Raw genomic sequence first — 26589 nt, 5'->3', positions numbered from 1 at the left:
GCTCATTGAGGACGAAAAATTACTATATATACCAAGCTGAGGTTTTCACATTACATCACCCACACAAGTTCGCATAAAATCATAGTCAAGTAGCTCGCATAAAATCTCTGAAGAAGGTTCAGTGGAATCTTTGTAATTGAAGTTTGAATATCACAGTAAAGTAATGCAGGTTTCGGTGAAATACAGTGAGAAGAATTTGGTGTTACACTAGCGAGAATTTGGTGTTTCATAAAGGATGTTTCAGTATCACAGTAAGGAGCTCGGATTAGGCATGTGGATGATCTCAGTGTTACAACAGTAACCACTGTTCATTGCTATTAGAAGATGGTTTTGATACTGCTACAATGACAAGGCCTAGATGCAGTGAAGAAGGATTTGGTGGTGCTAAAGTGACAAGGAGATGATTTGATTGCTCTCACAAAGATAAGGACCCGATGGTCTCACAATTATAAGGATGATTTGATGAAGGATGTCTTGGGTCTAGATTGTAAAGGTCTTGGTCGTTTCATCTTGAATCTACTGAAGATAGAATTTTGATTGGGTTTTCCCCAAAGAGTGGGGTTTTGCCCTGGCAGAGTGGCTACACGTTGTGTCCTCTTCTATTTGTTGTTTGGCATTAGCCTTGATGATAACAAAAGATAAATCAAAATATTTAATAATAATAAGGAAAAACATCACAAGATAATGTCATAATAAGAGAAATCGTTTAACTCTCTTCGTGGATTTCTCAACATGGTATCAAAGCTATGGTCAAGGTGAAAGGCAGTTTAAAGAAGGGCAATTTTGGGCTAATGAAACCAAAGCATATTAAAAGACACCAAGAAGGAGAAGGAAAAAGCTCGGATTTTTCTGAAGTAAGTTTGAAGATCTCAATTATACACTCGATGCTATTACAAGAGTGAGGACTTCGCATCACCTACGCAGAGGTTTTGTTAAAATTGGCAACTAGCGCCAAACTCCACATGGGTCATCTTATTTATGACAACTGATATTTTTCTAGGATTCTTCTCTCCGAGAGGTGTAGGATTGATCGAAAGATCCTCTGATTCTGACATGTACAAATGAAGTTATGAATTTATTTTGATTATGGTCAAATTGTCAAGGTCAGCGAACAAACTTATGTAGGCTCAGAAGCCCAATAGTCACGTTTATTCATCCTCAATGTTGCATATAAATAGAAGGTGACTTAGCCTCATTTGGACACACTCATCTTCACACTTCTCTCTCTCTTCTCATTGATTGGGTATGGATTTCTTGGCCTCTCTCTCTCCACACGTTCGAAATTTTAGGAGAGCGAAATTTCAGGAGAGCGAATTTCAAGAGGCCGAGAGTGAAATCGCAGGAGACCAAATTTCTGGACAGTTTGACCAAGCGTTGACTGGCATGCGTTGACCTCCTTTGACAACATTTTTGTGAAGGCTATCTTTGATTGGGCAGTTGGCATTTTTGGGCACATAAATCGAGGCTAAATGTTGACTATTGATTGCAGCGAGGGTTGACCGCAGGTGGGTTGTTTGACCAATCTTTGACTAGGTTGAATTTGACTGTTTTGAGGGCTGTTTTATCTTCTTATTTGGAGGCCGAAGTTGACCGATTTGCTGAGGGGCAAATCTGCCTTGTTGACTAACATTGACTTTTCTGGTTAAGGCTCTTTTGCTACTGTTATAAATTATCAGATTTGTAAATTGTACTATCTCTCTCTGCTGAACTATTGAAGACTAAAAGAAGATTTGATCAAGGGTTTCCCCACAATCTTTGACTAGGTTGAATTTGATTGTTTTGAGGGCTGTTTTATCTTCTTGTTTGGAGGCCGAAGTTGGCCGATTCGCTGAGGGGCAAATCTGCCTTGTTGACTAACATTGACTTTTCTGGTTAAGGCTCTTTTGCTACTGTTATAAATTATCAGATTTGTAAATTGTACTATCTCTCTCTGCTGAACTATTGAAGACTAAAAGAAGATTTGATCAAGGGTTTCCCCACATTGGGGTTTGTCCCTGGCTGGTGCCACATTTTGTGTCCTGTTGTCTTGGCTTGTCTTCTACTATTTATGTTTATGTTCTATCCATTGTGTTAAAAAATGGCCGTTTCGATACCGAAACGGTCGAGTTGATCCGAGCCGATACCCTCAGCCATGACTCGGCCTTTGAAACGGTACGTTTGGCCAAGTCAGCCATGACTCGGCCAACTCAGCCGTTTCTGTTATGACTCGGCCGAGTCACAAAAAGCCGGCCTAGAACACGTTAAACAACAATTTAATATTTTTTTAATGGATTTTAAGGTGATTTCTGATTGGTTTGGACTCCAAGGTGTTATATGAATTTGCTAAATGTCATTTGGGGTCCATTCCCCCTCCCAAACCCTATTTAACACACTCAAATGCTCTCACTATTGATATGCTATTCAAATTTCATGGTAATGTTAAATTCTTAAAGTAAAAGTGACATTCTCCTTAATCTTCATTTTCATCCTTCTACTTAAATTTTTAACATTACCATGAAATGACTCAGGATGTTTGAGAGTGGTTTCGGCTTCACTGGATTTCATATGGAGAAAGTAGAATTTTAGATTTCATTCAAAATCCAGCAGACTTATCAGTTTTTCAGGATTTCAGGATTGGAGGATTGCAATGTTTCCATTGAATTTTGTCATGTATTAGGGTATGGAACTCTTATTTAATCAAGAGCACCAATCCCTCTATGTACCTTGATGTTAGTGACATTGGTTGTCGAACTCCTCTGGGATTTGCTACCAAACCAGGAGCTTCTGAAAATGTCGCTCCCGCTCCCATTTTCGCTCCTGCTCCCAAGTAACACAAAGAAGAGAAACCGTTTGGATCAAAAATGGTTAAATGATCTAGTTTATGTCCAATACAACCTTCGGCTCAGACGAAACCATTTGCTGAACAAAAGACCTAATTCAGATCCCATTGTGTTGGAAGACATTGATCCAACATGAGATTGGGTAGTGGAGAGTCGTCCAGCAGAGTTTGATCTTGATGAGGATTTAGATATCGAGACATCAATTGAACTTGAACATGCTGTTCAGTTGAATGCAGATCCCAATCCACCATCCTCAGTCTCACAGCCAGCAAGGACTCCAGTTGTAGGTGTGTTTGGAAACATGAATGAAAATCTCTAAAATTATGTTTAAAATCTTTAAAATTATCTTTTTTTTATTTATTTATAAAAAAATAAATATTTAATGTATTTTTTACAACGACCGAGTCATTGAAATCGAGCCGGCGGAGTCATTACCGTTTCGGAGTCGGAGTCGGAGTCGATCCTCGGCCGAGTCGGAGTCGGAGTCGGAGTCTTAAAACATTGGTTCTATCTGCATTTTACTATCATGTTGATGTGATTGCTAATCTGAATATTGATATTGAGCTAATAAAGAAATTGAAGTAAAATTGCTCTAAAACATAGAGCATAGCATTATTGCCTACAATTAACATGGTATCAGAGGTGAGGTGAAGACAAAGCCCAAGCAAGAGTGAAAGAGCAATCACCAAAGACAGTTGGACAAGGACAAAAGGTTCAATGGTTTCCTCATCCTACTTCCTGACTGAAGACAAGCTCCATGATAAATTTGACTATCATGGATGGAAGATGTCTCTTGATTTGACCTTGGAAGAAAACGAAGTGATAGACTATGTGCAGGGTAAAATCCCTGGACCTCCTTCTAATGAAACGACTGCTGCAAAGACCAAGTACAATAGGGATGAAGTCAAAGCAAAAAAGATTATCAGGGATTCCATTGACAAGCATCTGGTGGCCTACATCTTCGAATTGAAGACCTCCAAGGAGATGTACGACAGGTTGGTTGGCATGTTCAAGGTTAGTAATGCTAATCAAATTCTATCTCTCAAGAATAGGTTGAAGGATATTAAGAAGGGCAATGACGAGGATATTCAATCTTATTTCTTGAGGATTACTGAGATCAAGAATGATCTACTCTCGATTGGAGAAGTCATTCTTGACAGGGAACTTACTATCACCACCATTGGAGGACTCCCACCTAAGTGATATGTATTTAGAACCACTATACTCAACAATGATCGAATTCCAGGGTTTGACTAATTGATGTTGAGATGCATTCAAGAAGAAACAAGAATGGTGGAGCAAGAAATGCCTTCTAATAGAAGCAACCCCATTGCATATTTTGCTCATGCTTAAAGGAGAAATAATGCAGGGTCTAAAGGTCATTTCCATGGAAAGCCTAGATCCAAGGGAGGAAGGAAGGGCAGATGCTTTGTTTGCAATAAGTTTGACCACTATGCAAGGGAGTCTCCAAATAGAAGGAACACATCGCATAATGATGATCACAATCATTCCAGGGGTAACTTCAACAACAACGATCAAAGGAATGGCAGGTCCAATGGCAAAGGAAAAAGGAATGCGAGACATCAAGGAAATGGTCGACCCTCCAAGAAATCAAGGAACTCCAGGTATGAAGAATCAAATGTTGTTAACAATAAGCAAAAAGAGTACTATCTTATATTGGCCCTGTCCATTGCCTCTCCTCCGAACGCCTTGGGAAATTGGTTGATTGATAGTGGTGCCTCAAGGCACTTCACTAGATACAAGGAAGCCCTCTCTAATCTGATAGAAAAGAAGACAAACTTGGAGATCATCCTTAAAGACGATGCCACCTATCTCGTGAAGGGAGTAGGGAATGTTGCCTGTCAATTGAATCAAGTAACACTATTCATTTGCAAAAAGTAATATATGTACCTGATCTCAAGAAGAACCTGATGTACATTTCAGCGATGGAGCACAAAGGATTCAAGGTGGCATTAATCGATGGAAAGGTACGTGTTTGCAAAAGAAATTTTAAAGATGCTTTTAATCTTGGGTTCAGGGTTGACACTTTGTATCAAGTTGGAGGAAGTCCATTGGGAGCCATGTCTTGTAACACATCTCTACAATCAAAACTATGGCATCGAAGGTTTGCCCATCTTCATTATAAGCCCTTACCCGATGTGAGACAGATGGTGACATGTATGCCTGAGTTCAAAGTAGAGCATGAAAGTGTATGTTCGGCATTTGTCGAAGGAAAACTTACAAGGGGACCATTCCCCTCAAGTAATAACAAGGCCACAAATATATTGCAATTTGTCCACTTTGACATATCTGGTATGATGCCCATAAACTCTTTGGGAGGATACTTATATTATCTCACCTTTACAGATGATTAGTCTTGCAAGACCTAGATCTACTTCTTGAAGAAGAAGGATGAAGTGTTCACCTGGTTCCGTCAGTTCAAAGCCTTGATTGTAAACTAATCCGAGAAGAAAATCAAGATATTGAGGATTGATAATGGGATTGAGTACGAATCCAATGAATTCCAAGATTATTGCAGAGAAGCTGGCATTAAGAGGGAGACTACAACGCCATACTCCCTTGAGCATAATGGTATGTTTGAAAGGAAGAATAGCTCTATTGTAGAAGAAGTTCCTATGGGTTGAAGCTGCAAATATCGTCGTGTATGTTCAAAACCAATGCCCTCGTCAAGCATTGGACTCCAAGACTCCTGAAGAAATGTTCACTGGTAAAAAACCCGATGTCTCTCATTTTAGAATTTTTGGAAGTCCCGTATATTTTCACCTGCCGAAGAGAAAAGAAGCAAATTGGGTGCATTTGGGAAGAAAGGAATCTTTGTGGGCTATAGTGAAAATTCTAAGGGATATAGAATTTATGTGGCTGGTGAAAAGGAAGGTGAGATAAGTCATGATGTCACCTTCGACGAAGATATGGCCCTCAGGAAGATCAACAACCTTCCTATCCTAAGGAAGGACAAAGAAGTTGACACCGGAAATTAGGGCGCAAAAGAAGACGAAACAATGCCTGATATTGATGAGCCTATGGTTCCTGTTGGTTCTCCTCCTCATGAGCCCCCCTCCTCCAAAAGAAGATCCTCATGGCTTAGTGAGACTCTCGAAGATGCCGAGAGACACATTGCACCAAGGGGGACTTTCCGTGAAAGAAAGAAGCCGAACAGGTATCAAGGATATTTGACCGCCATGAGCACTATCATTGAAAATGAGCATTCATCATTCGAAGAAGCCGGGAAGCATCAAGTATGGAATGATGGTATGAATGAATAATGCAGGTCAATTATGAAGAATGATGTCTCGGATGTGGTCCCTAAACCCCAGGACAAATTGGTTGTCACCTCTAAGTGGCTCTACAAAATCAAGCATGGCGCTGATTGAAGTGCGTACCTTCTCATTAAAAAATGTAAGAGGGAGTTGGATTTTGAAATTGAGATGAAGGACATAGGACCAAAGCACTATATACAATGTGGATTGGTGCTAGGAATCTTTTGAGATATCTTCGGGGCAGAATCACTCATGGACTGAGATACACTGCTGGAGATGTGAGGTTGCATGGTTATTCTGATGCTGATTGGGCTGGTAGTGTGGTTGATCGCAAGAGCACTTATGGATGCTGCTTTTTCTTTGGGTTTTGCTTTGATATCCTGGATGTGAAGGAAGCAGAAATCGGTTGCCTTGAGCATCGCCGAGGCCGAATACATAGCTGCTAGTATGGTCTCCTGTGAAGCTGTCTGGTTGAGGAAGCTCTTCAGTGAGATGTTTGGACATGTGTTGGATACAATTGTGATCCTTTGCGACAACCAAAGTGGGATTCGATTATCGGTGAATCCCGTGTTTCATGATCGCTCCAAGCATAGATATCAGGGACCACTTTATCCGGGATATGGTACAACGAGGAGCAATAAGGCTCCATCACATTGGGATTGATGTGCAGGTCACTGATATTCTGACAAAGCCCCTGGGGAAGGTCAAGTTCTTGGCCTTTCGAGAACGACTTGGAGTCGTGGAGAGACCCTCTTATGAGGGTCCTATTTGAGATGGACATTGAGCTCTGGGAGCTTTAGGGGGCTTGGGGTACTTCTTGGAGCGATGAGCAACCATAGGGTGAGTGGTTCAACCTTCCCTTGCGATACCCCTTGGGGACATGTAGGCAAGATGAGTGTTTCATCCTTCTCTTGCTGAGATATCCTACCTATGCAGTCTAGGACTCATGGGAAGTACCTCTCATCTCGCTAGTGAGTAGGGAAATGAGGATAGGGAGCATAGTACTACCGATGGACGCATATTGTACCATTGTACTCCCTATGCTAGGATGACCGATATTGATTTGGGATTAATTGGAATTGGCTTCGGGTGAATAAGAATGGTATGAGACATTCTCTTTTGATTGGAATTGACTTCGGGTCAGTAAGAGTGGTATGACACACTCTCCTTTGATTGGGACTCACTATGGGTCAATAGAGAATGGTATGATACATTCTCGATCACTTCTTCACAGTTCAACAGAGCAGAGCAGTGCATTGATGGTAGAGATAGTATAGATTGGCAGATGGATTAGCATATGGAGTTATCTCTAGTTGAGAGGACTGTTAAAATTGGTAACTAGCGACAAAATCCACATATGTCATCTTATTTATGACAGTTGATATTTTTCTAGGATTCCTTTCTCTGAGAGGTGTAGGATTGATCTAAAGATCATTCGATTCTGACATGTACAAATGAAGTTATGAATTTATTTTGATTATGGACAAATTGTCAAGGTCGGCCAATAAACTTATGTAGGCTTATAAGCCCAACAATCACGTTTATTCATCCTGAACGTTGCATATAAATAGAAGGTGACTTAGCCAGAGAGGGCTGAAATTTCAGGACAATTTGACCAAAAGTTGACCAGCGTGCTTTGACCTACTTTAACAATGTTTTTGTGAGGTCTATCTTTGTTTGGGCAGGTGGAATTTCTAGGCACAAAAATCGATGCCAAACGTTGACTGTTGACCAATGTTGACTGCAGCTAGGGCTGATCGCAGGTGGGCTGTGTGTCCAGACATTGACTGGGCGGGATTTGACTGTTTTGAGGGCTGTTTTATCTTGCTGTTTGGACGCCAAAGTTTACTGAAGTTGATCGATTTGCTGAGGGTCAAATTTGCCTTGTTGACCAACGTTGACTTTTCTAGTTAGGGCTCTTTGCTGTTGTTATAAATTATCAAATTTGTAAATTGTACTATCTCTCTCTGTTGAACTATTGCAGACTAAAAGAAGATTTGATCAAGGGTTCCCCACATTGGGGTTTGTCCTTGGTTGGTGCCACATCTTGTGTCCTCCTGTCTTGACTTGTCTTCTACTGTTTATGTTTATGTTCTATCTGCGTTGTACTATCATATTGATGTGATTGCTAATCTAAATATTGATATTGGGCTAATAAATAAATTGAAGTAAAATTGTTCTAAGGCATAGAACATACCATTGTTGCCTAAAATTAACAAGTTCGAACAAGGCATTTCAGAGTTTCAGTGACACTACAAGGATAAGCTTAGATGCTAACCACAATTTGGTGCTACTATAAATTTGGTATTACCATAGTTCAGTACCTCCACCGTTACCAAAATTTCAGTGATATTGCAAGATGACAACACAATGTTATTTCAGTACTACCACAGAGAGGAAGTTTTGATACTCCTATAGTGAGACAAAGATGGTTTCGATGCATCCATAATGACTAAGATCTCGAACTTGGTGCCATTGAAGTGATATGATCTCATGAAGAAGAATAACAGAGATAACTAGTTCAAATAAATCAAATAGAGAATGGGTCAATAGAGAACGGTATAATACATTCTCGATCACTTCTTCACAGTTCAACAGAGCAGAGCAATGCATTGATGGCAAAGATAGTACAAATTGGCAGATGGATTAGCATATGGAGTTATCTCTAGTTGAGAGGACTGTTAAAATTGGCAACTAGGGACAAACTCCACATAGGTCATCTTATTTATGACAGTTGATATTTTTCTAGGATTCCTTTCTCTGAGAGGTGTAGGATTGATCTACAAATCATTCGATTCTGACATGTACAAATGAAGTTATGAATTTATTTTGATTATGGACAAATTTTCAAGGTCGGCCAATAAACTTATGTAGGCTTAAAAGCCCAACAATCACGTCTATTCATCCTGAACATTGCATATAAATAGAAGGTGACTTAGCCTGAGAAGGCCGAAATTTCAGGACAATTTGACCAAACGTTGACCAGCGTGCTTTGACCTCCTTTAACAATGTTTTTGTGAGGTCTATCTCTGTTTGGGCAGGTGGAATTTCTAGGCACAAAAATCGATGCCAAATGTTGACTGTTGACTGTAGCTAGGGCTGATCGCAGGTGGGATGTGTGACTAGACTTTGACTGGGCGGTATTTGATTGTTTTCAGGACCGTTTTATCTTGCTGTTTGGATGCCGAAGTTTACTGAAGTTGACTGATTTGCCGAGGGTCAAATTTGCCTTGTTGACCAACGTTGACTTTTCTAGTTAGGGCTCTTTTGCTGTTGTTATAAATTATCAAATTTGTAAATTGTACTATCTCTCTCTGTTGAACTATTGAAGACTAAAAGAAGATTTGATCAAGGGTTCCCCACATTGGGGTTTGTCCTTGGTTGGTGCCACATCTTGTGTCCTCCTGTCTTGACTTGTCTTCTACTGTTTATGTTTATGTTTTATCTGCATTTTACTATCATGTTTATGTGATTGCTAATCCAAATATTGATATTGGGCTAATAAAGAAATTGAAGTAAAATTGCTCTAAAGCATAGAACATACCATTGTTGCCTAAAATTAATAGGTTCGAACAAGGCATTTCAGAGTTTCAGTGGCACTACAAGGATAAGCTCAGATGCTAACCACAATTTGGTGCTACTATAAATTTGGTATTACCACAGTTCAGTACCTCCACCGTTACCACAATTTCGGTGATATTGCAAGATGACAACACAATGTTATTTCAGTACTACCATAGAGAGGAAGTTTCGATACTCCTATAGTGAGACAAAGATGGTTTCGATGCATCCACAATGACAAAGATCTCGAACTTGGTGCCATTGAAGTGATATGATCTCGTGAAGAAGAATAATAGATATAACTAGTTCAAATAAATCAAATGTTTCGTTGTCATTACAAGGAGCTCGGATAAGGTGGAAAGATGATCTCAATGCTTCCCCAGTACGGTGTAATGCTCCCATGTTCTCACAGTTTACTATTATGCTTCCACATTCGATAGTTTTCTGCCTCAGTTCGGTGCTACTTCAGTTCAGAGTTATCATATTGAAGAAAATTCGGTCATCACAAGAATGAAGATCCAAAATATAAGGCACCTTAGTGAACTATGTCATCACGTAAAAAATCCTAAGTCTGTCCTAAGCAAAATGAAATTGATAGTCCAAGGAACCAACTTGAAGAAAGGACTCTTTGAGGATTTGAGTACAAGGAACCAAGTAAGTATTACAACAAGTCTATAATTTACCAAATTAGAGGTATGTAATCACAAGGTACGTATGTTCTTCTAATATTAAATGATTCTTGCTTATAGTTAGAAGAGGATAAAGATTATAGTTCCCAGATAACTTACATCCTTATCTTATAGGGTTTACATGTAATCTACGATGTCAAATAAAAGGTCCCATTAATGTTTGAAAGATTCCCTCCTCCATGATTATGTAGAAGATCTAACTTAAGAAATTAAATTATGTCCTTGGTATCACATGTTGTACTTGTAAGTATGTACTACATATATAAAAGATGACGACTTAATACAAAGGGAACACCTCAAGGAATCCTTACCAGGTTTGCCAAGGAACCTCTTTAGGTATGTCTTAAACTATACACCTTATTGATTCTCTTAAAGATACATTCATCTTATTTTTGAAGTTTGTGTTACTTTACTAACATCGTCATATCTAGCTGTCCTGAATCATAATGATTCTTGTTCTGGGTGATTAATCACTTGATAAATCTATGTTTCCTCATATTCTTAATTGATTTTATAGAACCCTAGGTTGTTGGGAAATGCTATTTGAAGTTTTGGTTGATGATTTAATGTTTAGGATTTCAATATGATCATGAAGACCTAACTTGTTAGGGTTGGATAAGGCTTGTCTGAGATCCCAAACCTTTGAAGTTTTAGTATAGTAGGGTTACTTTGCTATGAAACCCCATATTTGTAGGGTTTGGTTGGGTCTATAAGCAAAACCCTTGTTACGTATTTAGAGTCCTAGGAATGAAACCCTAGGTATGTGTCCATTTGGTCGAAACCCTAGCCTGTTCTAGGCTAGTATATGTATAACATGTTGCCTGACATATGATATGCTTATCCATGATGATGATTTGACCTGATTATTAATGGTCATAAGTCTTAGGGTTTAATAAGTCCTTGTCTGAATTTGAGGATGGTGTTGAAATAAGAAAATTTAGGGTTTTTAGCTAACCCTAATGGATTCTAGTCATGTTGTTGATTGAAGCTGTGATTGGTTCTTGGTTGTTAAAAGCTTATGAAATCTAGGGTTTGCATGAAATCCTTGTAGGGAGTCTAACATATGAAATTTGGAAATTGTTTGATGTATTAATATAATTTGTTTCTAGGTTTTTCTATATAAAAGATTGTATTACATTGTTGAAAGAATATTGAAACCCTAGATATAATGAGTTTGATATCTTGTTGAGTTGTGGTTGTGATTGAGGGTTTGTAACTGAACCTAGGCAAGAAGTTGAAGTATAGTCTCTTCTTGATTATGTCTAATGCTTATGTTTTTATAAGATTTATGTTATGGTTAACTTCATGCTTCTATAGTTTTGGTTGTACTTGTTGTCTAAGTTATGCAGACACACAATCTTCTAGGTGGTGAAGATGATCGAAAGAAAGGTTGATGTGATAAGCATGAAATGAATGGTGATGATGACTGTGATAAGAAGGATGGAAGCCATGAAAGATTCTCCAATATCGAAAAGAAGACGCTGATAAAAAAGATCTCCCTTAGTTTAAGAGGGAGCATGGACAAAGAAAATCTCTCTAGTTGAGAGGGAGATTATAGTTTTGATTGGAGAATGAAGTTTATGTTGCTGTATGTGAAGTTGAAAAGGAAAGATTCGGTTGATAGGCCTATTGTGTTTGAAAAGCAACACTAGGTAAACACCGAAGGTTTGTGTTTATTTATGAATATGTGAAAGTATATTATTGATTAGGGTTGCGTAAATCTCTCGAATGTTTTGATAGCATGTTGGTTATCGATTAGTTTGATTCGGAGAGATTTGTTGTCCTTGATCTGCTGGATCAAGGGGAGGCTATGTGAGTGAAGCATTGCTTGGGATGACATCTGGCCGACACTTTGTGTTGATATCTAGGTCCCAAAGTAGGGATGGTGGGCTCTGATCATGGATATGCACCTAGGTCCTTGGGTTGATGGTTAGCAAGTAAGTTTGATGGTAACTAGAGAGGTTTAAAGATTGAGCCCATTTTAGTCTCACCTGGATAGATTGCCCCGGTTTGGAATCTAGTTCGTGGCATTGTGGTGCCGAAATTGTTAATCGACCAATGGATAGATTCCCCTGGTCAGGAATCTAGTCCATGGCATTGTGGTGCCTAAACTTCTTCATAGATGATGTGTTTTGAGATCTTCCATGTACCTCTTTGATTATATGTAAATATGAATACCTCCCTAGTTAAGAGGGAGTGTTGAAGAATGTAACTAGGTTCATTCTTCATTATTGTATTTGAGTCAAATGTAATATATTTGTAAAGCAAAAATAATTTTTAATATTAATAAATTGACTTGTTAAAGCATGGGTTTCATTCTTGGGTCAATTATATGTCAAGCCTCCATTGTAGGCTTTAGGTTGTTGTCAAAGTCATTTATTCTTTGGTCAAAGACTCCTCCATCAAATCATCCTCTTTAGCGAAGTCATCAACTTGGCCTCTTCATCAAAATCTTCAAGTCAGCCTCAAAAATCATCTTCATGTCTCCCTTATATAGTGACACATCTATTCATATGGTCATGTCGGCTCATTGAGGACGAACAAACTACTATATTTACCAAGCTGCAATTTTCGCATTACATCATCCACAGAAGCTCGCATAAAATCACAGTCAAGTAGCTCCATAAAATCTCTGAAGAAGGTTAAGTGGAATCTCTGAAATTGAAGTTCGAATACCACAATAAGTTAATGCGGGTTACAGTGAAAATACAGTGAAAAGAATTTGGTGTTACACCAGTGAGAAGGCTTGTTCCTTTGATAATTTCGGTGTCACCACAGTGAGCAGTTTGGTGCAATCTTGTAAAAGGATGTTTCAACATCACAACAAGGAGCTCAGATTAGGCACATGGATGATCTCAGTGTTACCATTGTAACCACTGTTCAATGCTATTAGAAGATGGTTTTGGTATTGCTACAATGACAAGGTCTAGATGTAGTGAAGAAGGTTTGGGTGCTGCCAAAGTGACAATGAGATGATTTCGTTGCTATCACAAAGATAAGGACGCGATGCTCTCACAATTATAAGGATGACTTGATAGAGGATGTCTTGGGTCTAGATTGTAAAGGTCTTGGTCGCCTCATCTTGAATTTATTGAAGGAATAATTTTGACCCAGTTTTCTCCAAAGAGTGGGGTTTTGCCCTGGCAAAGTGGCTACATCTTGTGTCCTCTTCTATTTCCTGTTTATAAGAAAAGATAAATCGAAAGATCTAATAATAATAAAGAAAAACATCACAAGATATGTCATAATAAGAGAAATCATTTAACTATCTCTCCTTGAATTTCTAAACATGGTCATGTCCTTAGGGACATACCTCTTCATTAACTAATTACTAATTTTTCATTATTTATATTGTGTTATTATATTTTTATATTTACATTATTTATATCTATATTTTATTCATAACAATTGCCACATTCTTCTTCTTCCCCTTCTCGGGACATTGAGAAGCATAGTGACCCATCTCCCCACAAGCAAAGCATCTCGCTTTGCTCATGTCCTTCTTGGACTCCTGTTCTCCCTTCTGTTGCTTGGCCCCACTGGTGGACCCCGTTTTCTTCTTCTTGCCCTCTGTCGCCAGGGCAACATTCTCCTCCTCATCTCCCCCACCACTTTGGCTGCCACTGTTGGCACTTTTCTTGGTCTCCTCTTGAATGAAATCATCCGCGTGCTCCTCCAATCTAGAAATTTCGCTCTGGCCATGATGCCATGTATGAATGCATCCCACTGTTGGGTGAAACCATCTAGTGCGATCTTGACCAACTTGTCCTCAGCGTTAACCTCTCCCATTGTAGCCAACTTGTCTGTCACTTGTGTGATCTTAGCGGGGTATAAGGTCACATTGTCAGTCTTGGTCATCTTGGTGTTTCTTAACTTGTGCCTCAATACCATCTTCACGTTCTCATTGGAACTTTGGTGTAGTGTCACATGAGGGAAGAGGTGGTGTCTGAAGGCATCGAGAATGATTTTGTGCTCTTTTACATTCTTCTTGTTGAACTCACTCAACTGAGCAGGTTCTGTAGGAGGTTGCAGGACATTCTCCACAATGCCCCATACCACCAACTCCTCAAACAAATGCATCATCCTCTCCACCCTTATACCAGCCGCATGACCCTCACAACTAACACAAATTCTTAATCTGTAAACCCCAAATCTGCCTCCCTCTCAACCACCAATCTCTGGGCATCTGAAGGTCAGTTTTGGTTGACTGTTTACCGACTCGTAGCAGAAGGTAGCATGCTGGTTTCTCTTAATAGCGGAAGGTTTTTTTCAGATCTAAAGTTTCCTTTGTTAGATCTAGAGCTTTCTAAGCTCTAATACCATGTTGGAAAAAAAAATTAAGTGCTGGTAGTTCGTCTAGTTTCAATTTATTTTGCATAAGTTTAATGCCGACAATCCCAAATTAGTATGGTTTGATATAAAACTTTTGCAAATTCTAAAAGAAACGTTTTAGAGCTATGTCTAGCATTTTGTTTTCACTTGATATGAGAAATAAAACAAGCTCACACACATAAATTATTTACACAGTGATTTTTGGTCCAATGACCCAAGGGGAAAGCAGTGAAAGGAGGATTTTTATTTCTTCTTAGGAAAATAAATACACAACAAATAGCACCAAAATGATATCTTTTTTTCTTGTTGATGTCACTGCCCATGTTTACTTTGAAACTTGAGCCCCACATTGTTGTAGATCTGATACCAAAGATATATGATAATAGAAATAACCCAAGAATAGCAAGATATGAATATAGATAGAAATGATTCACTTTATTGATCAAACCCTTAAGGTAGGGCAACACCATACATTCACTCCTTAAGGAAGGAGAACACTCCACAAGCTATATGCTTGTTCATACAATAATTCTTCTCTTCATCTTCATATCTTCCATGTGGAGTCTCTAGCCTTTATATAGGCTTCATACATACAATACCATGTATCATTACCATGGTTTCGTCATACCATCAACTAATACCATGGGCCCCTTACATTATTATTAACTACTTGTGGTCCCTTACATGACATGGGTTAACCACCTTATTTATTACTATGGCCCATCCCATTATTACATTATTACCTTGGGTACCTCCCTTGGTACCCCATATTATCCCCCCTAGGTACATAACACACATAGTCATATAACTCAGCCCGTGATTTGCCTCAAATTTTGTGCATAATATACCCCAATAGTGCCTCGAAATTTGTGTGAGACTGAGCAGAACTTTCCAGAACATTCGTGGCTCAGTCCTCTCCTTGCTGCCTTGGGGTTCTTGTTGTAAGAGCAACAAATCTGTGTGATTGTCTCCTAGGTTCTTGGTTAGCTGCTGTGGCTTTGATAGATTTGAGCAACTACTCTACTCCACGAAAAACACACTGAGATCCTCACTCAACCACCCAACAAGTCAATGCAGACTTCTCCTAGAGTTTCAACTTGCTCCCCTTAAATCTTAGCCTGCTGTAGCTTAAACTCCAATTGCTTTATCTTCTGGAAATTCTCGGGCTGTGTGTAGGTTATCTCCAGCTGAAAAATTCAGGTTGTCTTGTAATCGTACATTGCTTCTCCTTAGTTGCAATCTTAACGTACTCCTTGTTCCTTACTCTCTTGTCCTCCTCAGTAGCTCACATGAGAAATAATGAGCTGCTCTCTCTTTTCCTCTACGCTCTCTTCAAATCTTCTTCGGAACAATAATGCAAAAACCCTTTCCTTTTCCTTTTTGTCTTTTAATTAGAAGAGAACCCTTACCCTAAAGATCTAATGCATGAGATTAAATTTCAGCTCGTTAGATCAAGGGTAAAGATCATTTCCCTTCCATTACCCCTTTTCTCGTGTGGTCTGCTTCACTTAATAAACTCCTAGTCACTTTTTAATGTCTTTTACCAAGTGCACTTTTTCTCTCGTAAAGTCATTTTTTGAATATAAAAGTCAATTTAATATTAAAAGATAGTTTGTACTTTTTCTTGCCAGAGTCACATTTAAAACATAAAGTGACTTTATTAAAAAGGTACCTAGCATATATCCCCATAAAAGTGACTTTGCTCCATGACATTAATAAAACTCATAATGTCACATGACAAAAAGGTTATTAATGTGTCTTCCTTGGCTAAAAATATAAATGCCTAGGAAACACTTCCTTGGTACCAATTTTCTCAAATCTCAACAATGCCCCCCAGCGACACCTGACTCACATGTGTTGTGCCCTCGGCCTCACACGAAAGACTTCTTGATTGACATTTACTTTGGAACGACCGATGCGAGCTTGTATTCCAATCTCTTCGTGCGCAACTACCCGAGCTTGGCTGTTATGACTTTGTCATGCGTGATGTCACAATCTGGACCCTTGTCTCAAGCCACTTCTACTTGCACATATTTTTAAGTTGCGGTGCGACTCCTGTCTTGGATTCCTATTGTGGCCGGGCCAAATCCTTTCATGCAACCACAAAACCTCTTTGGTAATGCTATCCACAGATAGATCTCAAACCCTTGCTTGGAAGAGCCAATTCAAATATGTTTATGGGATAGTGAGGTCCTCGGTGTTGCCAACTGAGTTCTTCAACGCTGAAATCTAATGAGGGATCATTGTGATCACTCTTTCAATCTGAGTAGGGTGGATGTGCAGTAGAATGCAATTTTTTGACTTGATAGTTACTAATTGTTTTCAAACAATATTTCTCATGTTACTGATATCATTGAATAATTACACAAAAAATATCAACTGTAAATGTAACGAAAACAATAAAGATCATAGAAGGACATCCATGCACATAGACACAATAATTTTACCTTAGGAAACCCAAGTTTGGGAGAAAGCCCAACAATCTTTTCTTGAGGAGAAATTGTCTTTTCAACAAGGTTTACAAATCAGAAATTGTCTAGAAATCTGCGCTCATAATACAAGTTAAATACTAGTCAAACCTCGTCAAAATGTTGAAATCCATTATTGGTCAAATCAGTCAAAAAATCAACTCTGGTCTAATTCTGGCATGTGGTCAACTTGCACGTGATGTTGTGGTCAACTTGCACATGCAGTCAAACTTTGTGATTAAACCTTGGTTAAATAGCCGCGTTCAACCTTAGTCAAACTTGTTCAAAACACTTTATCAACGCTCATACATGCAACTGTCAAAGCTGGTCAAAACTCGGTTGTACGAATCACAAGTGCGACCTCAAAGAGCAAGAATTAAATGATGAAAAGAGATGAAAGATGAACCTTAACATAGTAATTACTCCTTTATTTGAATTTCTCCTCCATTAGAAAAGATTGAATGAGTTCGCTATGCTGATGATTTATATAGAGCTCTAATGAGTGGATACCCAATAAATGGCTCCTCATCACAAGAAACCCCTTCACTTGTGGAGCCTACATTACAAGTCAACATTAGACTAGAATTGTTTATTCCACTAATGGGTTAAAACCCCATTAGATAAACAAATCAAATTTGCTAAGATAAAAATAGATAACTCCACCCCAGAGCAATCAATGTGAGCATTGTGGGCTAATCTGCCCCAACCAAATCAGCATGTCCCCATGGGAGAAAGACTGCCCTTGGGCCATTCACCCCTAGCCAAATCGGCATGGCCCCATGGGGGAATGTATCATTCTCTCCTAGCCAAATCAACATGACCCCATGGGAGAATGTCTGCTCAATGCTGAAAAAACATGAATAGGATGATTGTCCACCGAAGTTAGAATTCTCTTCCAAGGGTTTTCCATCCGAGGAATAAGTGAGATGCTCTGCGCTCTAGTCTTATCTCCACAAAGACAATTTTGCATAATGATGAGAGGAAAATCCATCTTTCCTCTTTTATTCCCCTTTTTTTCATTTTCCCACCTTCCTCCAATTTTAAATTTATTTTCCCTCTCTTTTTAATTTATTTGCTTTTACAATGTTTCCTATCACTTCTATTTTTGTTTTGTCACTTGAGACTTCTCTTTATTAAGTCACATAAACCATGATGCTACCCATGATGCTTTATTTACTAATTGATCCCCTTTATTAATGTTTCTGTTACAACTTTAGCCCTTGGAGTTAGGAATGAGCTAGTGAGATGTCGCATTGCCGATCATTCAAGAAGCGACATTTCAGTCCTCCCTTCTCGAATTTGTTTTTCCTCAAGCAAGTGTAGGTTGGGGGGTTGCAAATTGTCTTTGCTTTTCCATGTTGCATTTTCTGAAGGTAGTCCTCTCCACCTGATGAGGTATTCCTGAATAGTCTTGTTCCTCAATTTTTGCTCCCTTGTTTCCACAATTTCTTCAGGCTCCAACATGAATTACCCTTCCTTAGCCAATGGGGAAGCTCTGTGGAGGAGTTAACATGTTGTCCCAAAGCCTTCTTGAGGCAAGAAACATGAAGTACGTTAAGGATTCTACTTCCCTTTGGCAACTCTAGCTCATATGCCATCTCCCCCACCGTCTTGGATATGCTATATGGACCGAAGAAACAAGGCTTCAAATTTTTAGCTCCACTCTTCTTAAGTGAGGAGCGTCGATATGGCTACAGTCTCAAGAACACCAAGTCCCCCACTTGAAAGCTATGCTCTGTGTTGTGCTTATTTGTGAATGTCTTCTGGTGTTTCTGGGCCACCTGTAGGTTCTCTTTAAGGCTTGTGAGGATGTCTCGATTCTGTTGTATCGAATCCTTGGCTTTGGGTGCCCTATTGTCCCCAAACACTAGTTCCACAAATGATAATGCTTCATACCTATACAAGGCCATGAATGGTGTGATACCTAAGGACATGTGGTACGTGGTGTTATAACAATACCCCCAAGTGCAACCACTTAATCTACGCCTTTTGTTGCTCAAACACATAATTATGCCAACCACTTAATCTATGCCATTTGCTGCTCAAACACATAATTATGTAGATACACTTTCAACCATTTATTTATATTTCCATACACCCGTTTGTCTACGAGTGATAACTGATACTAGGTGCCAACTCTGTGCCAACCAATTGAAGAGCTCTCGCCATAAAGTGTTGAGAAATCAATTGTCTTGATACTGACAATGAATTTTTGTAGACTATGCAACTTGAAACTTCCCTGAAATATAGTTTTGCCACTTGAGACGCTGAATAATATGGCGAGATGGCAAAGAAACATGCAAATTTGGTCAGTCTATCTACCACCACTTAGATGCAATCCATTCCCTATATTTTGGGTAACCCTATAATAAAATCCATAAACACGCTTTCCCACTTTTTCTCTGGGATAAAGGAAGGTTGTAGTAATCTTGTTGGGTGAAGTTGCTTTGTTTTGTTCTTTTGGCACACAAGGCACTCCTTTACATAATTCAATACATCCTCATTGAGGCCCTTCCATGAGAACCTCTCTCTCACCTCCCTGTAAGTTTTGAAATCACTGGGATGCCGTGCTAGAGGTCTGTTTTTAGGCTTGTACTCGAGAACCAAGTAAATCCTCCCTTTGTAGTAGATAATGTCGTCCATTACTGTATAGTGGTTATCTTGTAAAAGCCCATCCATTACCTCACAAGCAAACTGGCTCATTGAGTACTCTACAAAGAGGCTTGCCTTCCAATCTTGTGCAATTGCATCTAGTGAACAAACAATTGGCCTTATGGAAAGGGCGTCAACAACAACATTCTTCTTGCCCTTTATTTACTCTATGTCAAAGTCGAATGCCTATGTTTTACTCACCCACTTTTGTTGGCTTTCATTCAAGTCCTTTGTTCTTGGAAATACTTCAAACTATTATGATCTGTTTTGATTGTGAATTTGCTTCCTGCTAAATACTGTTTGAACTTGATCAAGGCACGCATGATTGCAAGCATTTCCTTGTCTTATATGGAATATAGTCTCTGAGTGTCCCTAAGTTTCTTCATTTGAAAGTTTCTTCCTCTCAAATGCTATCGGGTGCCTGTTCTGCATTAACATTGCCCCTATGTATTCCCCCAATGCATCACACTTCAACACGAAGGGTTGCGAAAAATTTGGTAGAGTAAGTATTGGAAAGGTACTCATTGTTTCCTTTAACCTGCCGAAAGCTATTTGGGCAACTTTCAACCACCGAAATGCCCCTTTCTTTGTGAGCTCTGTCAAAGGCGCTAAATTGTGAAAACCCCTTTACAAAGCGCCTGTAGTAGCTGCATAGCCCATCTTGCAACTCTGTAATGTTCTTGGGAGTAAGCCAATCTAGAAGAGTCCGGATCTTCTCTTGGTGCAACTGGACGCCATGCACACTGATCATATGCCCCAATTACAATCAACTCGAACTCGCGCTTCAAAGCATTGGCATATAAGGATTGATCTTGCGATATCCCCAAAATCTCCTCAAGTGAGCCAAGTACTCGTCCTAAGTATGACTGTAAATGAACATATCATCAAAGAGTACCATTTGATAGACTCTTTAAAGCTACCTAGGAACCTACTCAAAATAACAATGCAAATATCTCTCAAACCCATTTAGGAAACTCAACTCAAGAATTTGAAGAAGCTCAAATAAATAATGTGAGTGAAATAGATGAAGGGTTGGGGGTGCCTTTAAATAGGTTTTATTGGGACCTAGTGTTGTTTTGGACTTGGGCCACGTCACAAGAAAATTGTTTTGTTTGTTTGTTTATTTTTGTCTTTTGAGATTGATTTTTTTTGAGTCCTAAGTCATGCTGTAAGGCAATGTACGGAAACAACCAATATGGAATCAAGTGGTTGGATTTTCGGTTTGTGACCACAGTTTAGACTGTTTTTTTCTTGAAATCGATTGTATTGGCTGGTTTAGTCTAGTTGGGTCCAGTTGTGATAACATTGGTTCAAAGTGGGTTCACATAAACTTTGTGTGGAGATTGATCATCAGATTGACTTGTTTGATAGGTTTTGCAAGTTGTGCGAACTTTGGGAAGTTGAGGTGGAGGAGCATTTCGCCTTGCACTGCCCCATCTACCACGAGATCCATGGGTGGTTCCTTTAAGTGTAGTCTCCCTTTAGTTTCTACAAGTGCCCTGATTAGAGATGCTTGACCTTATACACGCATGAGGCCCTTAAGCTTTGCCCCATGCCCTTCGGCCATATTTCCAATGTTCGATGGGGATGCGTCCCCCATGGTGTTGGGCACATCCCCCACTTTTACCACTCTCCCAGGATGTGTGGATACCTGGGGAAATGTTTCCCCATGCACACCTTTTGAGGAAATATGGGATAACATAAGGAGAAATGTTTCCCTAGGGTGAGGGACAGAATTCCCCGGAAGAGGTGCTTCTCAATGCTCCCACCTAGAAAAATATGTGCTTCTAGGCGTTGTCCCTAGAAAAGGGGTTTCTCTGGCCATTACCCCATGAAAAGGCGACTTTTGGGCCTCCTAGCCAGTTTTTTTTCCTATAAAGGCTTAAAAATGAAAAAAATAAAAATAAAAATCAATATATTCAAAAGCTCTCCCTTACTTTCAATTTTATTTACCTTTCATTCATTTTTGCATCTTGATGCTCATTTTATTTTCAATGTTTATTGTCCAATCGCTTGATACTGATGACATTAGACTGAATCTTTGTCTCCTCACTGTTTATTATTTTTGGGTTTGAGTAATTCAAATTTATTATTTTCAGACCTCAGTATCTACTATCTTTCTTAGTCTAATTACATTCTAGAAGGATGAATATATATATAAATATCTTACTATTTTTTTCTCATTTATTGTTTATCTGAGGTAGAGTACATGGCAGCTAGTCAGGCTAGTTGTGAGGCCATGCTTTGCAAGTTGTTGGTGGGCTTGTTTGGTCAATAGTTGAGGCCCACAGTGATTTATTGCAGTATTGAGAGTCACATAAAACTCATGGATCATCCAGTTTTTGATGACAGGTCAAAACACATAGGGATCAAATTCCACTCATCTGTGACTATGTTTGGAAAGGGGTAGTGCAGCTTGAGTATATATCTACTGATGAGCAAGTAGCTGACATTCTCACAAAGTCATTGCCAAGAGTGTTGCAAACATCCTGATTTTATTGTGAAATTGCAAATTTTTGGCCTAGTCGATGTTTGCCGATTTTTACTGATATTTTGGTGGTATCTGAATGTTATTGATGTTTACGATTTTTTGGTTTTGTAGACCCTTGATGATTTTGTCCCGATGCTGATGTTTGCAACATTGCTTTCCAAGAGGCAAGCATGTCTACTTTAGTGACAAGATGAGAGTGGTGATGAACACTTTCCTTGTTAAGAGGGAGTATTAGAAAAATTGTACCAAGGACAAGTGTTTCCTAAAGCTTGGTGTTTAGCCTAGTTAAAAGTGTCCAACATGACCCCTTGACATGCCTTTATGAGATATCAAGTTAATGTGACTTCAGTAGATATAAAGTCATAAAGTGATTTTTTTGTGAATTAAATGAAAACGTGATTTAGGGGAGAAAGTGACTTTAGTGGGTCAATGAGAGATTAAATCCCAACCCTTCTTGATTTTGATGGCCAAGATCTAATCTCAATGATTGGATCATAGGGTTAGGTCAGTCTTCATTACGAGAGAACAAAAAGGCAAGATAAGGAGAGAAAAGGCACCACTATGCACTCCTCCTCATGCGTTTTGATGAAGAGGAAAGAGAGCAGCAAGGGAGAATTTCACACAGTAGATAAGAGAAGTACAACAACAAGGATGTCATGAATTTCAAGGAGAGAAGGGCATGTTTCTCAAGGCTGAGCAGGATGCAGGAACCGAGGCATTTCCTCAGCAGGCTGTTCACAGCAACAGTGTGATTTTCAAGCGGTCTGACAGTACTGTCAGAGCTGCTACAGCAGTGCAAAACTCGAGGCAGTCTGGGCATGAAATTCGAGGGGTTATCGGGCACAAAAAACAAGGACTGACAGTGCATTAATTGCTGTCTGAAAGTATGGCAGACTCTGCACAAATTTTGAGACAGTCTGTGGCACAAAATTGAGACAGGCTGTGCACAAATTTCAAGGTAGGTGGCACAAAATTTGAGGGTATTGTGCAGCATTTATTGCTATCTGTTTGTACAGCAGGCACAAGTTTGTGAGCAGGGAGGGCACAGAAATTGGGGCAGCAAAGGCTAAGAATTTGAGGAGGAAGTCTGGCACAGGTTTCTAGGAAATATGGGCATGATTTCGAAGAGACAAGTCTGCATGTATTGCTGTAATAATTGTTTTAAAAATTTCTCTGAAGAATAAGAAATTTCCTCTCTCTCACTGGTTTTCCTTTTGGTGTTTTTACAGCGTCTATTGACCAAAAATCTTGTGTAAGATTTTGTGTGATTGCTTGTGTTTTATCTCAGCAAAAGGCAAAGAGTAGCTTAGACTCGTGTTTCAATTTTTTGAAATATTAATATTTATGACAGCAGCAAATAAACATGTGGGTTGGGCATTAAACATGATGAGACTTCACTAAACTTGAAACCGGCTTTCTAAGCAATATTTTCTACAATAACCTTGGGGGAGAGATAAGAGATCAAATGTCTGGCTCATCTCTAGTTGAGCCAACCCTTGGGGCTTTGTCATTTGCAGGATCTATACTGCACACGATTTGGTTTTTTGTCATGGAAACAGCTTGCTTGGATGAGGATTATACGTATACAGTCATGGCTATATGTTGGAGAAATTAAGAGATGTTATTACTAGAAAGGAGCTAGACCTTGAAGAAAAAATCTACAATGTACAATGAAGCCATCTGCACGATTGAGTTTACGAAGAAGAAAAGCCCCAAATAAAGACAAGGAAGTGTTTCAAGGATGTAAGAAAGTCTTGAAAATGTAAATGGATTCTAGAATTGCATTGGATGTCTAGATGGAGTGTGGAGTATTTGTATGTTTCTCTGATTTTAATAAAGATCTGAATGGCATAGATGATAGGAAACATTTGGATCCTTATACCTGGTCCATGGCATGAACTCCAGTTATTTATCAACCCTGGCCACTAGGTTGTTATTGCAGGCTTCTTATTCCTCATCAATTGAGAGGAGTAGAGTACATATAGGTTCATCTATTTGGTGATGAAAAAGAAAGTAGCAACAAAGAATGGTGATGAACTTTTGCATGTTCATTCCAGTGTGCTTTTTCTGTCATATTCCAGTTTAGAGTACAAGAAGGGACCTTCATGGAAAAGTAACCTGTGCCTGTGGTTGAATGGCATGGATTTCCTCAATTTGGTTGAGGAGATTATACCACAAGAACTTTCTTCCATTGGTGCAACTCATGTTGAAACTACCAACATTATTGGCCCAGAGATGAGGAAGACCTATTTGATGATGTCGAGCTTCAATATAGACATGAGGAAGACCTATTTGATGATGTTGTGTTGAAACCTAGAGTCTAGGTAGTTGGTAGTAGTGTGATCATTGATGAGCGTTTCAATTTTTATTGCTTCTTATGGCTAATATTAAGGGAAGCTGGTTTTCTAGTTTTATCCAAAGTTATGCATGGGTTTAATTTTTAAAATGTGAATTTTATTTGTCGTTTCTTCTTTTTGGATCTTAAATTTTCAAAAAAATTTCAGATCCATATTCAAATCTTAGCAACTTTGCCCTTGACCATACAAGGAAATGTTGAAAAGAGGACCCCCAATCTTGAGTGTACCCTTGAATATTTTTGCAGTGTTTAAAAATGCTTCCAAGTGTTTTAGAAGTGTTGTAAGGATGGTATTCAAGGAGATACATTACCTTGTCTGCTCTCCCCCATCTTATGATATTTGTTATTGTGCACCCTCCTTCCCTCCCCCTCTTCTTGTTGACCGTATGACGTATGGATATTGCTTCATATCCTCTGAATCCATACCAGATGCATTTGTTATGGAATTCCATTATCTAATAAAGACATGAAAAAAGGGACATAACGAGACAACCCTAACAATAGAAGTTCAACTATAAATGAAGATCTTGTGTCTCATTTCTTGCTATACTTGAAGTGTATCGCTTATATTAAATCTTTTTGGTTATGCTTCAGGTATTTTTTATGATTCACGGTGTTTGTTTTGCGTGTGCACACTCGCGCACAGCTATATATATAATGCTGTATCCAATGTCTTGTACTGAAATTTTCTAAAAATTTGCTGTACCTAAATTTTGTATCTTATCCATATCCCTACCCTGGTAACTTTGTTTAGAACTCTCTATTAGTATTGGCTATCTCTACTTTTCCTTCCCAGTGATGAAAGTCAAAATTATTGATAAACGGATTGCTGTCTTATTTGGGAAATCAGTAGTTTCATGATTGATACATCCTGCTAATTGTGTTTGTAAACACAATAATCTTGTTGTTGGAACCAACCTTAGACCAGGGCTTTATTCTGTGATAGTTAATCTATTAAAGCCTTTTTAACGTTTCTATTTTATTGAAGCTGGATATTAACAGAGCATTCACTGCAACAACTTGCAAGCATGTATAGTGTACTGTTGGTTTACACTTTCATATTTTCGTGTGTGTGCATATATATATATATATATAAATTGGATGTTACATTTTTAGACGATTCTCTTAACAATGTGCAGTCTTTCTGTGGGACTATTGTTATGCAATGTTTTGGTTTTGCTAACATGGCTTTCTTCCTTCGCAAGTGATTGTCAGAACTCATGGCTAACTTTTTGGGGAATTATTACATTTTATTATAAGAACATATAAGTCTCGTTATGTCTACATCATTTTCTTTCTTCGTCAGAGATTGCAGTGCATAAACAAATCTAACGGGTTGTTTCTCTTTTCCATTCAATTAGAACTGCCAGGAAGCCATTTCTGTTTAAATTGCCTTTATTTGTCTTTGTTGTGAGTGTGTTGTTGTTGTTCAGTGTTCCCCCATGCCAGTTTTAAATAAACTTTTATATTTCCATTTGAACTCTATTTTATTGGTGTTTTTGTGCAGATGAATTGTCACATTGTTCCTTGCCTGAAGATCGAATTGTAGAAATCCAGGGTGAAGCACCCAAGGTTCAGAAAGCACTGGAGATGGTTGCTGGTCACCTTCGCAAGTTTTTGGTTGATCGCAGCATTCTTCCATTGTTTGAACAGAACGTGAGTAAATTATTCTTCAAATGGTTGTCTTTATCTTTGGAAACATAGACGATATATTTAAGTTGCAACGTTCTTCAACTTGAGAGTCAAAATTATATTTGAGATTGTCATGAGTTTCACACATGTAATCTTTATTATCCTAAAAAGTTATGTTAATGGATACTGAATTTGAAATTGTCAGTTTAAGTGCTCAGTGCTCAGAGTATTTCAGTTTATTTGTGGAAAGGGTTTATATAGCAAGCTATTTGACAGTTAGGAATGTGTATTACTAATATCATTTAAAAATC

General features: G+C 38.8%; 1 protein-coding gene across 2 annotated transcripts in view; it reads left to right on the top strand.

Annotated features, from left to right (window-relative positions):
• The window catches only part of LOC149252389 (flowering locus K homology domain-like), a 95109-nt gene that overhangs the window by 33665 nt on the left and 34855 nt on the right, over positions 1 to 26589 (top strand). For both annotated transcript variants that reach the window (XM_089459679.1, XM_089459680.1), the window contains exon 3: positions 26154 to 26302. In XM_089459679.1, the coding sequence (XP_089315805.1) occupies positions 26154 to 26302 (149 nt within the window). The remainder of the gene's footprint in view (positions 1 to 26153; positions 26303 to 26589) is intronic.

The sequence above is a fragment of the Pinus tabuliformis genome, chromosome 7, assembly GCF_031772625.1.
Source record: "Pinus tabuliformis cultivar Carrire ecotype Pingquan chromosome 7, CPIR1, whole genome shotgun sequence".
Taxonomy (NCBI): domain Eukaryota; kingdom Viridiplantae; phylum Streptophyta; class Pinopsida; order Pinales; family Pinaceae; genus Pinus; species Pinus tabuliformis.
The sequence above is the reverse complement of the archived record's forward strand: the minus strand, read 5'-3'. Positions and strand labels throughout refer to the sequence as shown.